The sequence below is a fragment of the Belonocnema kinseyi genome, chromosome 3 (assembly GCF_010883055.1).
Source record: "Belonocnema kinseyi isolate 2016_QV_RU_SX_M_011 chromosome 3, B_treatae_v1, whole genome shotgun sequence".
In the NCBI taxonomy this organism is placed as follows: Eukaryota; Metazoa; Arthropoda; class Insecta; order Hymenoptera; family Cynipidae; genus Belonocnema; species Belonocnema kinseyi.
In genome coordinates this window covers 74,106,568-74,122,684 of record NC_046659.1, presented here as the reverse complement: position 1 = coordinate 74,122,684, position 16,117 = coordinate 74,106,568, and the positions used below count along the sequence as shown (strand labels likewise).

The following is a 16,117-nucleotide window of genomic DNA, read 5'->3' as shown; positions in this document are numbered from 1 at the left end:
AAGTTAAAAAAAGATAAGGATGCTCAGTAGACCGTATGTGTAAAGTTTAAATCATAAAAATAACATTAGAAATGAGCCAATTCAGTTTATGGAAAAAAGACAAAAGTTGCAATAAAATGTGTAATAACAAATTTTTTTGAAGAATGCGCATTTTTTTAAACTGGAAAATGAATCTACGTCTGTTTTAACACCAATGCAAGTTATAAATTATATAAATATATATTTATGAAAATGATGTAAAATCTCAAAGACAAACTTGAGTGCGAAGCACGAGATGCGTGATGAGAATGTGTTCGTTAAAGCCGAAGGAGCTTTAACAAAAAAGAATTCACCATCATCAAATTACTGTTGTCGATGCTTTCACCTTTAGTTTTAAAATGTCTGCACTCAAAGATTGATCGCGTAGCGACAAGGTAAATACATTATCGAGAGCGAATTTCAATATTTTGATAAAGATTCACCTCTTTTGATTAACCTAATACTTCAATTTTGTAACAAAATGTGAAATTTTAAAATAAAAAAGGCTTATCCAAATTAAAAATTCCATTTAACGTCCAATAATCAAATTGATGCAAATTCCTGTTATACAAAACAAGAATCAAACGACCAAATTTGGACCACAACGAATACACGAAAACCAAAAAAACCCTATTGTAATCTGAAAAAAACCAAAAAAAAAACAACAAAAAAATAAAATAAAATTTTCAGAAAAAAATAAAAAAGAGGAAAGAAAAATGAGAAGGCAGCAAATACAATTAAACATTAAAACATTAAAAACGATTGAATCCATAAAAAAATGTTCACTTAAACAGTTCGACTTGTAAACAAAAGTGATAAAATTTCTACCAAAAGAAAAAATATTTCAACGAAATTATTAAATGTTTTACCAGAATAATATAATTTTTAAAGCCAGAAATATGAATTTTTAACCCAAAAGCGAGAGTTTTCTACAAAAAAAGTTATACATTTATACATTTATACCTTTAAAGTATAACATTTAACTGAGCAGTGGATTTTTCTTTACCAAAAAAGCTGAATTTTTATCAAGAAATATAGTAGATGATATTTCAACCAGAAAATATTTAAATTTCAAATTGAAAGCAGTAGAATTAATTTTAGAAAAAAAAAGAATTTTCAATAAAACTGTTGAGGCCTCAACCTTAACAGAATAATTTTCAACCAAACAGTTGCATTTTTCTTCAGAAATATGAAAATTATAATTAAAAAGATAACATTTCGAACCGAAAAGAACAATTTTAAACTAGTTAGTTCAAATATTAATTCAAAAAGATTGTTCAATTAAGAAGGAACAAAAATGTTGAAGAAAGCTGTTAAATCTTCAAATCAAAAAGACGAATATTCTACAAAACGTTTAGAAAATTTACCGAACTGTATGCATTTTTAATAAAACTATTTAATTTTTCGACAAAAAAATGAATTTTTTTAAGAAAAGAATTAGATTTTCGAACACATCTTAACATTTTTCCTAAAATAATTGAAATTGTATAAAACTTTTTCTAATATGTGTATTAATTTTAGTTTTAATGAATGATAAATCAGAAATATAATAGTAAACTTTAAATCATAGCACACAATGAGAATGTGCTGGTGCAGCAGGCAAATTGTTATAAATAGGATTACCATATATTAATCTCATATAGGAAAATTATGATAGAAATTTAAATAAAAACGTTTAGAAAAACTATATAAATGTAAAAATTATGTCACGTGCGCTTTTTTGCTCTAGCACCTACTACAAAAATTAATTATAACTTTTAAGTTAATTTTTTAATTAGCTGATGTACTCTACTTACCAAAAGAATAAAAGTGAACTACTGATGTTATCAGCAGAAAATCAATGGCTTTCCTCATCGTCCCAGCATAGAAGAGAACATTTCTTTAGGAATTTCTTAAAAATTGAAAACGATGACGAGTGAAGTAAACGCCGCGTTTACCGTTTTATATACAAGCAGTAAATTTGTTTTTTCAGATGGTCGTAAACAATGGAAAGGGACATGGCATAGGTCTTTTTCAATATCGGGTACAAGGTTATGACATTCTTGAAAATTAAAGGGAAAAAATAATACGTTGCGTTGCGAAGAGAAGATATATTTTTCAAATAAAATTACATGAAATATGCTATTTTGGATAATACATCATGTATTTTCACTTTTTTTCAAATTGACATAAAAGCTGAGATATTGCTGCGCCGATATAAAAATGTTCTGCTGTTCCTAAATTTTTAAGAAGACATTAGGAAAACAGTTAAGGTTTTAACTGTACAGAGTATTAGCCTAATTTCCCAAGAAATATTATTAATTTTTCTACGGCTGCAGCCACTGTCTAATCAAGAATTAAAAACTCGTGATAATTAAAAAAAAGGCTTCTATAAAAAAACCGAATTTATCACAATTATGAGGGAGATATTCTTGTATATTTCAAACAGTGATTATTATTTAAAAATTGAAAGCATTTAAAATTGATACAAAATATTTATAGAACGATATTCAATTACAAAATTTCCAAATTCAGAAAGGATTAGAACTTGTTTCATTTCTAAATAAAATAATTTAAATTTGAGTAATGTGGATTTTATAGTGTTTGAAATTAAACATTTTTCATTTTAAAGCTGTAAAAATTAAAAAATTTCAGTCTACACCTTTGAAAAATATTCAATCATAAACGCTTACAATTAAATTATCCTAAAAAAACCGTTAAATATGTATAAAAAGTTATTTGAATGTGAAGCATGAAAAATGTAAATATTTCTATCACAGAACGTTGGAAATTAATCGAATACGAACTTCAATTAAAAGTGATAGATGTTAAGTCACCAAGAATCTTAAAATTAAAATTTTTTTATGCTCAAAGTCTTAAATTTTTTTATTATTTTGAGTAAATTTAAAAACTTTAAAAATCAACCATTATCAAATTAATTATTAATTCATTGCCACTGAAAATAATTATAAATTAATTACCACTCAAAATTAAAAAAAAGATTCTAATATAGAGGTATCATCTCGAAGTTTATATGAAATTATTATTCATTCATGAAATTTTTCAATAGAATATTTTTAAATTTTATATAATTTATTTTTTTAATTTGCAAATAAAAATCCCAAATATCCACAATATAACATTCGAAATTATATTTTTTGAAAAGAATAATACAAAACAGTGTAGGTATATATGATTCTAATGTTTTAATTTGACTATGTCGACGTAAATTTAAATTTCACTATTGTCTTCTTCGTTGTAAATTGATTTTTTTTCTAAACTTGGTTATTTGAAGAAAAATTCATTAACGTGTTAAAAATTCTTTTTTTTTGTTTGTTGAAAATTATTGTTTTAATCAAAATTCGTCTTTTTATAGTAGAAAGTTATTCTTCTAAAAAATTGACCTACTTCTTTGAAAATTCAACTATTTTTTTGAAAATTATTCTTCTGGAAAAATGATGTACTTCTTTGAAAATGTAACTATTTGTTTGAAAATTCCTATTTAACTGTTGCATTTTTGATCGAAAATTGATCTTTTTATTTAGAAATTCAACTATTTGGTAGAAGATTCCAATATTGGTTTAAAATTGATTTAATTGAATTAAATAACTTTTTTCTTGCAAATACATAGGATCATGCTGAAAATTAATGTTTTTTGTTTGAAATTTTATATAGGTTAATAGTTGGAAATTGTTTTCTTCAAGTGAAAAATTGACTTCATCATTTTTTATTATAAATTAATACATTTGGAAGATAATTTTGTTAAAAATTCGTCTTTTCTGACGAAAAATTAATCTTTTTGTTATGCCTTTTAATGAAAATTGTCCTGGATTGATTAAAAATTTGACTTTTTAGTTAAAGATTCATGAATTTTTTACAAATTTAGCTCTATTGATATAAAATCAATCTTCTTGCACAAAAATTAATTATTTTTAGTGTGAAATTATTTTCTTCAACTTAAAATTTAACTATTCCAGTTTTTATTTTAAACTAATTTTTATTTATTCGAAATATCAACTATTTAAAATTACTCAAGATTACCTAAGATTACTTGGGATAACATAGAATGCCTCTGGATTACATGGAATTATGGTGGATCGCTCGGCCTACACCATATACTCATGCCCATTTTCTACCAGTAAAGAATTAGTCTGTAACAAAATTGTTCAATTTTCAACAAAAAAATCAAATTTAAACCAAATATTTAAATTTTTAACAAAGAAGATTGACTTTTGACTTAAAAAGAGGAATTTTCAACAAAATACATGAATTTTCAATAAAAAAATTTAATTTTTACCTAAAAAAGAATAATTTTTCAAGTAAACAAACTGATTTTACAAGATCAAATGGAATAATTTGATTTGTAATGAAATAGTTTAATTACCAACCGAAGAAATGAAGTGTCAACTAAAACAATTAATGTTCATACTGGGTTTTTTTAAAAACAACAAAATCATTTTTTCCCCAAGAAGATTACTTTTATATCCAAAAGTACGAATTTGTGGCTAAATAATCAAATTTGTATTTAAATAGTTGAATTTTCAATATAAAATTTGTTAAATAAAATTTTGTTGTAGATTTTATCCTTTTTGCAAAAAGTGAATTTTTTATTCTTATTATATTTTTATAACAAGAGTTGATAACAAATTTGAAGATACTTGAAATCTTTCCAAAAATTTAATTTTTTTATTTTTAATCCGAGCAGCTTTTAATAACAAAAAATTAATTTTATGCCAAAAGGACGAATTTTCAACAAAAAAGTTGCTTTTTAATCCAATTTGCACTTTTTATCAAACTAGATGAATTTTTTTAATGCGTGAATCTTGAAGAAAATAGTCGAATTTTCATGTGGAAAATATTAATTTTCAACCAATATTTTTAATTTCCTATCGTTTTTAACGCAAATGACGAATTATCTGCAAAATAGATACATTTTCAAACAAAAAGGTTAACTCCCGAACAAATTTGGACTCTCGAACAAAATATAAACAGTTATTTTTTACTTTTTAATATAATTTATTACTTTTTTAAACTAGTCTCAGTGACATTTTACATTTAATGAAAAATTTTACTTCAAAATAATCACTCATGAACTCAAAATATGGTCAATAAAATGCTTTACCATCTATTCTAACCTTACTTAAAATTTCTTTTGTTTTTAATAATTAAGAATTTCACTATTCTAACTATACAGAAGATTAATTTTAATTAGGAAATTTCCTTTCACATCCACATATTAACAATAACTGATTAAATTAAAACCATTTTTGACTGACTCCAAAAATGATGTTTTTACGAAACTAGTCCGTAAGTACTTTCTATTATTTAGTCACTAAGATTATTATATTATTTTAGCTTTTTTACATATCGATATTTACTATTCTAGACTATAGATATTTTATCGGTTCTCCCCTGATGATGGAAATGGTGAATTTCCGAAACGTTGGGATTTTTTCTTTTACTTTTTTAAACTTAAATAAAACTTGTCCGATAGCGTTGCTGACAACTAAGTTGTTTTGTTTCCTCTTCCTACATTGGTTTCTCGGACGTTAAAGATTTATTTATAAATTTGGACTATTTACAAAAGTAGTTAAACTTTTAAAAAATACATGGATGCTCAACGAAAAATATAATAGTTTACATTATCTCAACAAAAAAAAAACTTGAATTTAAAGTAAATCGCAGTTGCATTGGACAAAAAATCTTGATTAAGTTACGTTAAAAACTACTTTTTAAAAAAGTAATGAAGTTACCCTAAAAGTTACAAATAACCTAACTTTTTATTAACTTAGTTCATTATAAAATGTTACAACCCAACTCTGACCTTGCATATGTATACTTAATTTCGAGTTCATTGATTTATTTTTATTTGTAGAATCTAAAATATTAGGCTGTTTCTTAACTATGTTCAAACAGTTAAAAAGCAATATTGCAGTCATTTCAGCAAAATTGAACCGCACTTTTTACCATTATTTTATTAACATTACTCCACTGAGCTTAATATGCAATTTGCAGGATCAATTCAATCTTCAAAGGTTTTAAAATAATAGAAAGTGAGTTAAATATTTGTAAGATAATGCTTATCATTGCAAGAGTACATTTTTTAAAACTCAAAAACTGTGGTTTGTAGGTAAGAAGGTCATAGTATGAAACTTTGATCGAGGCTTAGTATGTCTACAAGTTAAAAACGCTGCCTTCTCATTGTTTGCACAAGGTTCAGAAAAATAACACATTTTTACAATCTTGAAAATATAATGGATCAAATGGAACAATATGTCAAGTAATCATGCATTTTGAGGACTAAATTTAATAATAACAATTTTTTATAAAAATGGAAAACGTGAAAAATAGTCAAGTTTAATAAAATAACGCGATAGTGTTACATTTTTAACTCTGTTAAAATAATAAGGTCATATTGTGAAATTGTAACCATGACATAGCCTGCTTAAATTGAAAAGTATAATTTTACATATTCAGGATCTTCATGAGCTACTTTTTCACCCTTTTTGATTTTTAAAATGATTTTCATTTTAATTTATTTTTTTAACAGGTTTATTTAACGTCGCATTTACATCTAGGTCATTAGCGACGAAATATAGGTCTTATTCGTATGAAGAGACAATATTTGCTTGAGATAAAATAAAAATAAAATTACTCACATTATCGAAATGAGAGACATTAAAGCATTACAAGATATAATGTTTCACTTTTAAGTTCAGTAGCTGATTATTTAACTATATTAGGGGAAACAAGTTCGATTCTTTGATATGCTTAATTGTTTTTTCGATTTGCGTAGATTGCCCTAGAATTTCTTGCAGTGAGGTGGGCAGTTTTAGTTTAATTCTGATATCACTAAACTTGGTATACTCAAGGTAAGGTGATTAACACTTATTTGAACGTTGCACTGATCACATTTTGGGGGTTCCTTCTTCTCGATGACATACTTGTGAGTGATCTTCGTGTGGCCTATACGGAGCCTTGTGAGGGCTAGTTGATCTCTTCTGTTAAGGGCTTTCCATGTGGGGTGGTTCAGGTTAATTCGGCTGATAGGGAAAGAATTATTGTGAATATTTCCTGGAGGTAGGTTACGATTATTTGAGCTTTCTTGTTTTATAAAGATTTTTGGGTCATTTACCGGTAGTTTGGAATTTTCTTTAATAGGTAACGATGTAGCAAATTTAACTAGCAAGTCTGCTTGTGCATTTCCTTTTATGTTATTGTGGGAAGGGATCCAGATTGCTGTAATATTCTTGCATAATTGAAGGAAATCATTGTAAGTGTTTTGGATAAATTGGATTCTGTTGTCATATGAATTTCGTTTTTGAATAGCTTGAAGGCTGCTTAGAGAGTCACTGAATATTACGAAATTATTATAAATTGAATTTTTGCATAGTTCGTATGCTTTTACTAGTGCAAATATTTCGGTTGAAAAAACGCTGTATTATTTGGGAAGGCCGAAGGAAAGTTCTTGGGACGCTGAATAAATAGAACAACCTGCTCCTGATTCCATTTTTAATCCATCGGTGAAGATATGTAAAGAATATCTGTATTTTTCTTCTGTTTCCTTGTAAAGCTGATTCCAAAGATTTTCACAGATTTCATTCTTCTTTATTTTAGACAGGTTAAGGTCAACTTTTGAAATTTCTAGCGTCCAAGGTGGATCTGGATTTAGATTGTTGGTCTGGACAGATGATAAATGGATTAACATTTCCGACTGGTAATCTTCTATCAGTTTTCTTACTGATTTTAGGGATCTGGTTTGCTGATCTAATTTAAAATTTATTTGTCTGGAGAAAAGAAGATCATGAGTTTGGGTATTTGAATATGCAGACAATGTAACGGCCTATTTTAGTGAAAGTTCCATTCTTCGTTGGCTTAAGGTTGTTTCATCAATTTCGTTTTGTATACTTTTCGTAGGGCTTGTATGGTAAGCCCCACAGCAGATTTTCATTGCCAAGTTATAAATAGGGTCGAGTAGGGCTAGTGTTTCTGGTTTAGCTGAGTTGTAGATGATTGATCCGTAATCAAGTTTTGCTCTAATGATGGCTTTGTAGGTGAGAATTAGTACATTTTGGTCTGCGCCCCAATTTTTGTGAGACAGAACTTTCAGTATACATATTCGTTTTTTACAATCTTCTTTCAGCTTAATAATGTGTGGTCTCCATGTTAGTTTTTAATCAAATATCAGGCCTAGTAGTTTCACTTTATTCACTTTTATTATGAATTGCTAATCGAGTTGCAATCTGGGTATTGTTTCAGGTATTTTTTGCGTGTAAATATTATATATTCTGTTTCAGTTTGCGAGAATTTATATCCATTTTTAAGGGACCAATTCCATAATTTATTTATAGTCTTCTGAAGAGTTAATATTGTAGATTCCAGGTTCTTCCCTTTGCAAAAGATCGTTAAGTCGTCAGCGAAGATTAATGAATTAACTGGTTTTTCGATTTCTTGTATAACGTCGTTGATTGATACAAGAAAAAGAGTAGTACTCATTACTGAGCCTTGAGGGACTTCGTTTTCTAGAATAAGTTTTTCGGATAGTTCTCCATTAATTCTAACTTGGATACATGTTTGACCAAGATAATTCGTAATAAAAGCTTATAAATTTCCATTGATACCTTGATTTTCTAGGATTTTCAAAATTCGTTGGCGCCATGCCATTTTATAGGCTTTTTCAATGTCCAGACAGACGGCTATGAGATGCTGCTTATTTTTAAAGGCTTCTATTATACGAGTATATTCATTTGGAGGTTAATAATTCGATCTAAAATGGATATTTTTTTTCCTAAATCCACTTTGTTGAGAGGCAAAAAACTTTTTATTTTCGAGTGTCAATCGTAGACGATTGTTTGCTATTTTTTCAAATAATTTGCACATTGTGCAAGTTAGAGCAATTGGACGGTAGTGGGCTGGATGAGAAGGGTCTTTTCCAGCCTTTGGGATCGAGACGACTATGGCTTACTTCCACAGATCTGGGAATGATTGATTCTTCCACATGGTATTGAATATCAATAAAAGGTACTCTACGCCTGCTGAAGGCAGGTTTTAAAAAAATGCGTAGGAAATTCCATCCGGTTCAGGACTTCCTTTAGCTTTTTTATTGAAAAGTTTAATTCTTCAAAAGTAAGATCATTATTGAAGTCGGGATTATTGTTGTTTTCATTTGTTTCTGATTTTCTTTCAGTAGATTTTGATTCTTTAGCGACCTTGAATCTCTTAAAGTTTGGATTAAAATTTTAGTTGCTTGAGTTTTTTGCAAAACATTCTCCTATCAGGTTTGCCATCTCTGCAGAGCTTGTAGCAATTTCAGCGTCGGGTTTTTTTAGGTCACTCAATCTTGATGTTGTTTTTGAACACAGGTTTTTTTTAACTTTGTTCCAGATTGTAGTTGTTGACGCTTTGTTGTCCATGGATTATAAATAATCTATCCATGATTCTCGACTGTTCTCTAGATTAGTACGATGAGCTTTTGCTCTCATTTTTTAAAATTAAAATTTGTTTACTAGGGTTTTTCGTTTTTGCAGTATGTCAAATGCATGGTTCTTCTCTTGCTTTTTGGCATGTTTCATTCCACCATGGCGTGTGAAATTTTCTTGATTTGTCGATTGTTTTTCCAATTGCGATTTCTGCTGTTTTATTGATTAAGGAGATAAATTTGTAAATTAATTCGTCTATCGGGTGTTGAAGAAATTGGTGGTTGTTAATGAGCTCTTTATTTTTCGGGAAATTATTTCTTTAAAATGTTCCCAATTAGCTTTCTTTAAATTCCATTTAGAGAGGTGTATTGGTTCTGGAACTAAGTTTGGAATTGATATTTTGATAGGATAGAGGTCACTGTCATGTTATTCGGACAGTGTTTCCCATTCAAGTTTATGAGCAACTTGAAGGCTACATGCAGTGAGTTCAATTGCACTAAAGGAACTGTGAGCAATACTGTAATGTGTAGGGGATCCATTATTTAGAAGTTATAGATCAGAGTTGTCAAAAAATTTTCTTATCTTCCTTCCTCTGGAACAGTTTGATTGATTTCCCCATGCGCTATTACGTGCATTAAAGTCACCCAGTAGTACACAGGTGGTAGGTAACTGCTGAATTAAGTTTTCGATTTCGTTTTGTTTAAAATTGTAGCTATTAGGTAAGTAAACGTTATAAATCCAGAGTGACATCGGAATAGTCATTTTAACGGCAATCGCTTTCATGTTAGTTTGTATCGGAACTTCCGTTCATTTTATATCATTTCGAATGTACGTGGCTACACCTCCACTTGCAAGTCCAGCGCCGATTGTATTTTTTACTATTTTTGTATAGCCTTTAATATTCCCACAGTTTTAATCTTTGAAATTAGTTTCTTGCAACGCGATAACAATGGGAATGTGTTCCTTGATTATAATTTGAAGCTCTTTGAAGTGGGTGCAAGACCCATTCAAATTCCATTGTGAAATATTCATAGACTAGTTTTCATCTAGGTTTTCGTCGGAATCGATATACTTGAGGTCTTCCTCCTGGGTATTCGTTTGAGATGCATTTAAATTGAAAGTTGCATTGTTAATTTTTTTGAGTTTTTAAATTATTTTTGTGGACCTAATTTTGATTATTCTTTTATTCAAAAAAGGATAAAGGTTTTCAAGTGTAGTAGTCAATGCTTCGATGTTATCGGAATAGTCTTTAACTATCGAGGAGATATCTTGGGCTCCTTGACAGTTTTCTATTAGTTTTCTAGGCTTTCCTTAGAAGGCGAGAGCATTTCTTCAAGAGAAGCAGGATTTAATTTTTGTAAGTCATCACTTACTTTAGATTTTTTGGAGGATTACTTTGATTTACTCGTAGAAGAGGAGTCCTGATTTTCGACTTCTGATCTTAATTTATTGCCTAGATCGTCTACCACAGATTTGCTAGACGATGGCAAGGGGCGTTTTTGGTTCAGCTTAAGAGTATTTATTGTAGGAAACTGGGATGATTGTAATTCGGGTGCCGGTTCTCCTTGGGGTTCGTCTGTGTTTGGATTAAAAATATTTATCTCCATATCATCCAGTTTTGAAGCATTCGAATTACAATTTTTAGCAAGGTGTCCTTCTTGTTTACAAACAAAACAGGTTGTGTTTTCGGGAGCGACAAATATTCGGTACGAGGTATCTTCATAGAAGACTAAAATTGATTCAGGTAATTTGTTGATATCTTCGGGATTGATGAATATTTGTCGACGGAAACTAAGTACATGCGAAAAACCTTCCTCACTGATACCTGCTGGTAGAAAACTTATTTGAGATGCGACTTTTATTCCTTTTCTTTGGAATTCGTTTTCTAGGATTTCGTAAGGAATAACAGGTGATACATTTGACAGGATTATTCTCTTGAGTGGATTAAAAAGGGGCCGAATTTCAAGTTACTGTTGTCCAATCATTACGGTATTGTGTTTGTCGGTAAGGTCCTTGACTATATCCTTGTTGGATAATAACAAACAAATTGTGTTGTTAGAAATTCTTGATGCGAATCTAATATCAGCCTTATCTACAATTTTCCCAATAGCTGTGATGTAATCTTTTAATTCAATCCCGTCTTGTGTGATGGAACGGTTGCATTTGAGGGGGCGGTAGAGTACGGATGCACTCAACCGATAGTTATTAGAATGCAATATTATGTAATCCTGGAACACTGGCACTGAATAAGATTCTGCACTACACCTGAACTCTCGGGACGCTCGAAACTGTAGCCACTCGTTGTTAACACAACCTTTCACGTCGGCAGTCAAGCTGAGACTGCATTTTAATATTTTTCATACTATCCATAGAAAATTGCACTTGTTTAGAAAACTGTGAAAAAATTGTTTGTCTTAAATAAGCATAGATTTTTAAAAGTATAAAAATATGTGCCCTAAGAAAGTTATTTTAATTGTGTAGCTTTTTCTCTTATACAAAATATAATTTCAGGTATCTCTGAATCAAAATTGACCAAATCAAGCTAATCACGAGTTAAATCTTATAGATTCAATTAGCAAAAATTTAGACACCAAAGATTAGTAGAAAATGAATCATTCAATTAGTCAAAATATTTTCTAATTCAATACTGGAAAACAACTTATTGCTTACTGCAAATAAATAAATTTACTAAGAACTGGGTATAATAATTTGAAAATGCTATAAAAATGGAGATATAATCCAGAAAATTGTCCTTTCCTTAATTCTTCCAGAACACCCTCGTGTTCAATCCTCTAGATAATAAGAAACGAAAGAAATTTTTCAAAATAACCTTATTTACAGACCTAAAATTATTTGCATTAGAATAGTTTTATTTTATTTTTACAGATACTAAAAAAAGTCGCATTTCCCCATCCCTTTCGGGACACTCTTGTTTTCAACCCCTTCGATATTCGAAAATTAAAGAAAAAAATTTTCCTAATTATCATATCTGAAACTTTATGCTTTAGAATGGTTCCAGCTAATTTTCAGGCAATTTTATAAATAATCCAAGTCAGTTTAAACTAATACAAGTTCTAAGATGAACGAAATTTCACCTACACTTTTGCACAATTCTTTAAAATAATAAAAATTCATTCGGAATTTTATAGATGCGCTTTCGACATACCTGAAATCTTCAAAAATCTGTTTCAATTTACTCAGAAACCTAGGCAAATTATACTTATATAACACAGCTACACAAAAAAAAATTGTGCGGATCTGGTAACAAGACACACGTATTTCTATGGATTTTGGGGCGCTGAATTCAAATTCGGTATCAAAAATCACCCATCACGTCATGGTTGAGCCATAACCTCAAAAACTGACGAAAAATCATGCACTGGGGCAAATAAATTTCAAAATAATGCCAGGGATGCAAATTTTCACTTCAAAAACATGTCGAAAACTGTGAAGGATTAACCCTTGCCTGATATCAACTTATTTAACATAACTTTACCCAACAGGACCTGACCTCACCCAACCTGAATTAACAGAAATTTATTGAACTACACGTAAAGATCTGGAAGCATATTTTCCCAGTAGCAAATGTGTGCTACATCGAATGGGTCAACTCGAGCCTAACCTAGAAATAAATCTAACCAAGCCTAACCTAACCTAACATAACCTAACGAAACACAATTAAACTGATTGTGTTGTCCCGTTGTGTTTGCGGTACCGTTTGAATTAGCTTGGGCTTAACCTGCAAAGAGGTCAAACCTATCCTAACCTAAAAAGACCTAACCTAACCTAACTTAACTTCACGTAACACAATTAAACTTATTGTGTTCTCCCGTTGTGTTTGCGGTACCGTTTCATTCAGCTTTGGCCTAACCTACATAGAGGTTCAACCTATCCTAACCTAACAAAACCTGACGTAACCTAACCTAGCTGAATCAAATTCAACCACACGTGTAGCTATGTTTAGATACGTTTAAGACCTACATTCGTTTCCCTTTTCAACATCTAGCAAAAATCAGTCATCATGACCTCGTCCCATCTACCCTGATATCGTTGTTCCATCACTTTTATGTCTTAATAAAAACGTTCCCCTTGTTCTTCGCTGAAATCACCAACATTTTCTAGAAACTTATCCAGATGGGAATCTAGAAAGTGAAGTTTTAAATTCATCAAGCAGCCTAACTTTTTGTAGTTTCTTATCATTTTCGCAACAATATTCTCGTAGTCTGGACTTTTGTTGTTACCGAGGAAATTTGCGTTTACTACTTTAAAACTTTGCCAAGCGTCCATTTCAATTTTCGTCTGTGGCTCACGAAATTAGTATCTCTTGTCAATATTCGAATCTGTGGTCCATCAAAGACTCCTTTCAATTTAGCGTCTGAAGCATTAGGGAAGTTAAGGGATACATATTTATAGCTTTGTCCGTCTTTGTCTAACGCCTTGACAAATTGCTTCATGAGCCCAAGCTTTATGTGGAGGGGTGGTAGTAGAATTTTTTCTGGATCAACGAGGCTTTGGTTGATGATATTATGAGAACCAGGTTTAAATGAATCTCTTAAAAGCCAATGTTTTTTGCTGTAATGATTGGCTCTATCTCTGCTATTTCACAGGCATATAAAGCATGGCTCTCTCGTAAAACCCGATTGTTGGCCTAATATCATTGTTATGATTTTGAGATCACCACATATTTGCCATTTGTGATTCGTGTCATTAACTTTTTCAAGAAGCATTTTAACATTGTTATATTCTTCTTTGATGACCGTTGAGTGAGCTATATGGATAGGAGCGTAAGTATTCGTGTAATGCAGTAAAACAGCCTGATTGCTGCGTTTTGACGAATCAATGAAAAGTCGCCGTTCTTCGTCTCTGTACACATTTTTCTTCAAGTGGTTCATTAGTCCGTTAACGTAAGTGCAGTACACTAAAGACGTCTCTTCGTCTTTAACGAAAAACTTTCTGAATTCTTTGTCCCTGTCGCAATAGAATGAAACTTTTGTCTTTGGCTCTAGAAGATTTCTTCTTTTTAGAAATGAAGCGGCAATTTCAGCGCCGTCTTTCGGTAATCCAAGATCTCTAATAAAATCATTCAGTTCTAGTTGCGACACTAATATTGGAACCTTCAATTTCATTTTATGCACGCCATATTCATCATCTTTTTCGTCATTTTCATCGGAATCATCAGAAGTATTTTCTGTTCGATCACTGGTTTCACTACCGTCTCCATGAATTTGACTTTCAACTTCCATTCTATCATCTTCTAAAGCGTTTAAATCAGTCAGGCGTGCATTTTTATTGATTTCAATTGCTCTTGTGACTGTGCACACATTAATGTACGAAATGTTATTTCTATTTTTGGCTTTGAACCCTTTGACGGAATTCATGCAAAAGTAGCAGTCCTGCGGAATGACGTGAGGAACCCATTTTGTTTTTTGGTGCAGCAATTTACGGTTAAAACACTTTTCGGAAAGACTTTTCACTTCCTCGTCGATTGATCTACGCAAACTGCTCACTTGATATTTACTGCAAATGTTACAGAATGAATCTGAGCTATTCTTGCAGGTATGCGATTGAGAAATGCTTGCGGTTTTTTTGCTTGTAGCATGAGACTCTACACAAGACAAGTGATCCATTGATGAAGAGCTACGGTTGCATGATGACGACGTCGGAGAGCCCGCTTGCCCACCCTGACCAGACGCCGATACTGGGGTTTTTCCCTGCATCGTAATACACTTTTTACCTGTGTCTGCGATGACGGCATGAACGCCGTTTACCCAGCGACTCAGCCAATGTGGATCCGTGCCCACCGTCACCACGTGGAAGTGCCCTGGTTGCAGACACTTGGGAATAATGCTAACAACAATCAGTTACGAAACTCCAGGCATTTACTGCTATTAATGTAAAAATAAGAAAGTACGCAAGAACAGGGTTGCCAGCGTAATCGGTTAGGTTAAGTCAGGTTTTGTTAGGTTAGGATAGGTTAAACCTCTATGTAGGTTAAGCCGAAGCTGAATTAAACGGTACCGCAAACAAAACGGGACAACACAGACAACACAGTTTAATTGTGGTTCGTGAGGTTAGGTTAGGTTAGGCTAGGTTAGATTTATTTCTAGGTTAGGCTCGAGTTGACCCATTCGATGTAGCACACATTTGCTACTGGGAAAATATGCTTCCAGAGCTTTACGTGTAGTTCAATAAATTTCTGTTAATTCAGGTTAGGTGAGGTCAGGTTCTGTTGGGTAAAGTTACGTTAAATAAGTTGATATTAGGCAAGGGTTGATCCTTCACAGTTGTCGACATGTTTTCGAAGTGAAAGTTTGCATTACTGGCATTATTTTGAAATTTATTTGCCTCAGTACATGATTTTTCGTCATTTTTTGAGGTTATGGCTCAACTATGACGTGATGGGTGATATTTGATACCAAATTTGAATTCAGCGCCCCAAAACAAAACAAACAAATTCTACATTAAATAAACTCGAACATCTGAAAATAATTTTCTAAATTTTAGCCTTAGGATATATTTTTTTATAAATTAATAACCTAGAAAAATGAAAATTTTTGTAAATATTATTTTACGGTTTTAAGTTCCTCATTTCAATAAGGCTACCAGGTGTATACATATGAAACCGGTATTTTTCAAGAAAAAAACACATTTATTTCAAGAGAATGATAACAAATATTTTATTCAAAGTATGCGCCCTCGCT

The 16,117-nt window shown here is 30.9% G+C and overlaps 1 protein-coding gene across 1 annotated transcript in view; it reads right to left on the bottom strand.

Annotated features, from left to right (window-relative positions):
• LOC117169875 (neprilysin-2-like) overlaps positions 1 to 1,872 on the bottom strand; it is a 37,148-nt gene extending 35,276 nt beyond the window's left edge. Inside the window, 1 exon segment of the mRNA XM_033356383.1 lies at positions 1,815 to 1,872. Coding sequence (XP_033212274.1) covers positions 1,815 to 1,872 — 58 coding nt within the window.
• Positions 1,873 to 16,117: the final 14,245 nt, after the last annotated feature.